The 1,154-nt window shown below is 41.8% G+C and overlaps 1 protein-coding gene across 1 annotated transcript in view; it reads right to left on the reverse strand.

Annotated features, from left to right (window-relative positions):
* The window catches only part of LOC101862637 (oxidation resistance protein 1), a gene marked incomplete at both ends in the record, with an annotated part of 36,025 nt that overhangs the window by 28,684 nt on the left and 6,187 nt on the right, over nt 1-1,154 (reverse strand). Inside the window, 1 exon segment of the mRNA XM_005095470.2 lies at nt 133-222. Coding sequence (XP_005095527.2) covers nt 133-222 — 90 coding nt within the window.

Genomic DNA, 1,154 nt, shown 5'->3' on the forward strand with positions numbered 1-1,154 from the left:
TCACTGATACAGAGAGAGAGACAGAGAGACAGAGGGAAAGAGAGACAGACAGAAAGAGAGAGAGAGAGAGAGAGAGAGACAGACAGACAGACAGACAGACAGACAGACAGACAGACAGACAGACAAACTCACCACTTTGGGCCTAGTGTCCGGGGTAGGACTGACGGCCTGTGGAGACGGGGGGTCACTGGGTACGTAGTCAGGGTCAGGGATGAACAGCGTCTGGGGACAGCACACACAAAGGTCAAAGGTCAGGTTTTTATAAACAGTTTTAGTAAGAGCTTTTTAGTTTTAATAAGTGTTTTACGACCCTTGCAACACAATAAGGTCATACAAGTGCCGAAGATTAGAGGTGTTACAAGAGAGTAACATACACAAAAAAGGAGGGGAGAAAAGAAGGGCAATACACTTTTGATAGGAAAGAAGGAGCAAACCACACAAGAGCACCCACAAACCACCCAGAGTAAGAGTTTTACGGCACTTGCAACACATTAAATCAGATAAGTGCCGAAGATTAGATGTGTTACAAGAGAGTAACAAGCACAAAAAGAATGAGGGGAGACAAAAACGGTAGATGCATGATTTTTTAAAAGAAATAAGGGAGATAAAAACTATAGTGAATTTAATTTTAAAAAGGAGCAATTTTACCACTCCAGAGCACCTACCAACCACCCACAAAGTTCAGTTTGGGGCTGAGTTTTAGTAAAAGTGTTACGGCATTTGTAACAAAAACAGATCATAATATAATTGTCTAATGTAAGACTGGTGTGTTGTGTCTAGAAAGAGCTGAAACCACACAAAGAAAAGAATAAGAGGGGGACACAGGTTTGTTAAATTGTTTGAGTGAAAAGAGTTTAGTTTTAGTAAAAATTTTACGGCTCCTGTAACACAATAAGGTCATACAAGTGCCGAAGATTAGAGGTGTTACAAGAGAGTAACAAACACAAAAAAGAAGGAGGGGAGATAGAGACGATAGATTTTTTATAGAAAAAAAGGAGCAAACCCCACTAGAGCACCCGCCAACCACCCACTGAGTGAAAAGAAGCACATGGACACGATAGGCCTAATGGTCATTCAATGCTGGCACAAAGTCAGACAGACAGACAGACAGACAGACAGACAGACAGACAGACAGACAGACAGACAGACAGACA

This window comes from Aplysia californica, unplaced genomic scaffold (assembly GCF_000002075.1).
Source record: "Aplysia californica isolate F4 #8 unplaced genomic scaffold, AplCal3.0 scaffold00104, whole genome shotgun sequence".
Lineage (NCBI taxonomy): Eukaryota > Metazoa > Mollusca > Gastropoda > Aplysiida > Aplysiidae > Aplysia > Aplysia californica.